Genomic DNA, 3,651 nt, shown 5'->3' with positions numbered 1-3,651 from the left:
ACCTCGGCCGCCGAGACCCCGACCCGGCCGGGCCCCACCAACCCGGGCCGCGGGCCGCGGCCGGAAGTGGGCGTGTGCGGCCGCCGCAAAGTTCCCTGGGAAATGAAGTCCCGGCAGCGCCGCGGCGGGGCTGAGCGGAGCGCAGGCTACAAGGCTCGGACGCTCTCTGGGGTCTACACAGCGTCCGCCATCCCTTCTCCACGCCGGCTACTTCCGGCTCTTCCGGATGGCTGCCCTCCGAGTGGTTGTGGACCCCCAACCCCGGGCCTGGCCGGAAGTACAGGCCTCCAGAGAGACTGACAGCGCCCCACGGGCTTCTGGGAGATGTCGCCGGGTTCGGAGCGCGCAGGCGCAGTTCCCGGGAGGGGGGCGGGGCTGACGGCGGGGCTGACGGCGGGGGGGCGGGGCCGCAGGGCTGGCGAGGGCGTCGCTAGGTAGGGGCAGGTGGTGCGGTCCAGGCTGGGCCTCCCGCCCGTGTCCCCGCCGACGGGTTGCGGCCGAGGGCGGCGCTGGGCTTTGCGGGTGTCCAGAGTGTGGTCCTGGTGGGGGCGTGTCAGCGCCGCGTGCTCTCGCGTCCGATTCACTTCGCAGCTTCGACTCAGGTGGTTCCCCTTGTCCCTGAACTTTGGGGTCTGCCCCGCCCTCCACCCCGTGCTCCCCCGGTGCCACGTCCCTGCATTTGTGGGTCCTGCATCTGACCGGCCATCCCCCAAATTCTCGTCGGGGCTGGTTCCCTTCCGTCACTCTCCCGGAGGGCTGCCCAGACTCTCAGTCACAAACGCCACCCACCTGGTGACCTTCATGATTATCTGAGTTAAGTGATGTTTTTATTCATTTACTGTTTAGGGCCAGTCTTATCAGAGCCGTCAGGAGCTTTCTGGATCCCTGGAGCTGAGCGCCTTGTTCCACTTGGTGAATAACTTCATTTAACAGCGCGGCATAAAGCCCTTATTACAGACTCAAGGGGCTACATGCGGTTACATTTATGTGACACTTTGTAATGTCATTTAAGACAGAAAAGAGCAGAGGTGTAGCCAGGGCGGGGGGCTGGAGGAGGAGGAAACTCACTACAAAGGGCATGGGGAACTTGTGGGTCTTCTGGATCTTGGTGCGGGTAGTAGTGATGTGGGAAACAAACGCAAAAGAAAATATTATATTTCCCTACTGCCTACAGCCCGTTGACAAGTCCTTGAAACAGGCGATTGACCTTCCTCTGGAAGCTCAGCTGCCTGATGATGACACTTTGTTAGGGTCAAAGGACAATCTTGAGGTTATCCTGACCGTCTAGGATCCTGTGAGTCTACTTTAAACATAAAAATTCCTTTGGAAACTTCCTTTATCTCTACCCCCTAAGATATATATGCTGGTGACCATCCTCCAAGCTTATGGCTCCTGATACACATGTGAAGGGCCTCATGACTGAGGGTTTACCAAACAGTAATAAATGACCTTTTCCTAACAGCAACTAGCCCCTCAAGATCCTAGAAACCTTGCTTCCCCAAAGACAGACTTCAGCTGTCCCTAACCCCCCCCAACCGGAAGGTGTATAATCAGTGACCCGTCACAACCTCAGTGCAGCTGTCTTCCCACAGGTCTGTCCCCGCGTTTTAATAAAAAGCACCTCTTTGCATCAAAGATGTCTCAAGAATTCTTTTTTTTTAATTTTCTTTTTTGAGAGAGAAAGAGCATGAGTGGGAGAGGGGCAGAGAGACACACAGAATCTGAAGACAGGCTCCAGGCTTTGAGCTGTTGGCGCAGAGCCCAATGCGGGACTCGAATTCATCAACCATGAGATCATGACCTGAGCCGAAGTCAGATGCTTAAGCGACTGAGCCCCCCAGGCGCCCCTCAATTCTTTCTGGACCCTCGGCTCCCAGCCCCAACACTTCAAACCACATCAGTTATACCACTGTATGAATTTGGCAAAATTAGAATTGTAGGCCTAAAGTGAGTACGTTTTACTGTACCAGCTTTTAAAGACTCATGAAACTTTACATGTAACATCTGTGTGTAAATGTTCTTCTTTAAAAATAGAGTTGTAGGGGCGCCTGGGTGGCTCAGTCGGTTAAGCGTCCGGCTTCAGCTCAGGTCAGATCTCACGTTCGTGGGTTCGAGCCCCGCGTCAGGCTCTGTGCTGACTCTAGCTCAGAGCCTGGAGCCTGCTTCCGGTTCTGTGTCTCCCTCTCTCTCTGCCCTTCCCCTCTCATGCTCTGTCTCTCTCTGTATCAAAAATAAATAAAATATTTAAAAAATAAAAAAATAAAAAATAAATAAAAATAGAGTTGTAAAGCCCTCATTGACATAATAGAACTGAATTTAAGCCACTCTAATTAAAAGACTTTATTTGAATTGATCGAATGTCACTGGCTGGAGAAGCAGCTTAATTGTGAACCAGCAAATGGAAAACCTTGGGTAGAGATAGTGCCCTGTCCTTTTTCTTTCCGGAGCGCGCCGTGGGGCAATGATCGGCGTATAGGACTTCTCTTCTACTTTATGTACTGCCTGGCCTACATCTCAGTCAGGGTTCCTTGCCTGGGTCCGGGGGTTATGTGACCCGAACCATCAGTGGCCTGGGTGGGATTGCAAGTGTCCTCCATTTCCGCTCGCCACCATCGTGCACGACAGCTCAGGGGTGTGGACGGGCCTCAGTCCTCCCGAGCCCCATCACTCAGCATCAGCTCTGTTTATTCTTGTCTGTCAGGACAAACCACGGTGGCTTTTTTATCCCTCGAGTGGCACGAGACATACGGGACAGACCGAGGGGAGCAGAGCTTCGTCCTTTGTTATTCCGGACTGGAAGACCTCCTCCCAGGACTCAAACCTCTACACAAGGGTAAGTCAGAATTGGGAAGAGAATCGAACGATTCTGAACATGGGACAGTATATCCAGACGCGGCAGATGCTACAAGGAAATGCCCCAACCGTAATGTCTTTCCAGAAGTATTGTAAAACCTTCCCCCTTTTAATAAAAAGTTTTAATGTTTATTTATTTGAGAGAGAGACAGCAGGTGAGGGGCAGAGATGGAGAGAGAGAGAATCCTAAGCAGGCTCCACACTGTCAGCACAGAGCCCTTCGTGGGGCTCAGATTCAAAAACCTTGAGATCCTGACCTCAGCCAAAGCCAAGAGTCGGATGCTTAACCAACCGAGCCACCCAGGAGCCCCACCCTTTTTAGCTTCAAAAAATCATTATATTTTTTCCTTTTTTTTTTAATGTTTTGGTTTTTTTTTTTTTTAATTTATTTTTGAGAGACAGAGCAAGCAGGGGAGGGTCAGAGAGAGAGGGAGACACAGAATCCAAGCAGGCTCCAGGCTCTGAGCTAGCTGTCAGCACAGAGCCCGACACGGGGCTCGAACCCAGGAACCGTGAGATCATGTCCTGAGCTGAAGCTGGACGCTCAACCGACTGAGCCACCCAGGCGCCCCTTTCCTTTCTTTTCTAAAAAGAAAAAACATCTCCTCTCCTAATGGCAGCAAAAGCTTAAAGTGGCCAGGTGGCATTCAGCTTCCGGTTTAATGATACCATTATATCTGTCCTAATAGAAAGATTCTTCTATTTGGTGCTAAAACAAACCTCCCTAACACTAGAACACAGAAATACAAGGTAAAGAACCAAAAGTTGTAACGTGAGTCATTCAGCACCTACTCTTTC

General features: G+C 51.9%; 1 protein-coding gene and 1 long non-coding RNA gene across 2 annotated transcripts in view; one reads left to right on the top strand and one right to left on the bottom strand.

The window, feature by feature from the left end:
• Positions 1-207, bottom strand: part of ZFP28 (ZFP28 zinc finger protein) — a gene marked incomplete at its 5' end in the record, with an annotated part of 19,637 nt that extends 19,430 nt beyond the window's left edge. Inside the window, one exon of the mRNA XM_029924412.1 lies at positions 3-207. Within this exon, the coding sequence (XP_029780272.1) occupies positions 3-207 (205 nt within the window). The remainder of the gene's footprint in view (positions 1-2) is intronic.
• Positions 208-418: 211 nt separating this feature from the next.
• LOC115280122 lies at positions 419-2,985 on the top strand. The gene is made up of 3 exons (XR_003903664.1): positions 419-602; positions 847-912; positions 2,702-2,985. It is a non-coding gene; the product is annotated as an uncharacterized LOC115280122 (long non-coding RNA).
• The last annotated feature ends 666 nt before the right edge of the window (positions 2,986-3,651 follow it).

The sequence above is a fragment of the Suricata suricatta genome, chromosome 16 (assembly GCF_006229205.1).
Source record: "Suricata suricatta isolate VVHF042 chromosome 16, meerkat_22Aug2017_6uvM2_HiC, whole genome shotgun sequence".
NCBI lineage: Eukaryota > Metazoa > Chordata > Mammalia > Carnivora > Herpestidae > Suricata > Suricata suricatta.
This window is presented reverse-complemented; position numbering and strand designations above follow the sequence as displayed.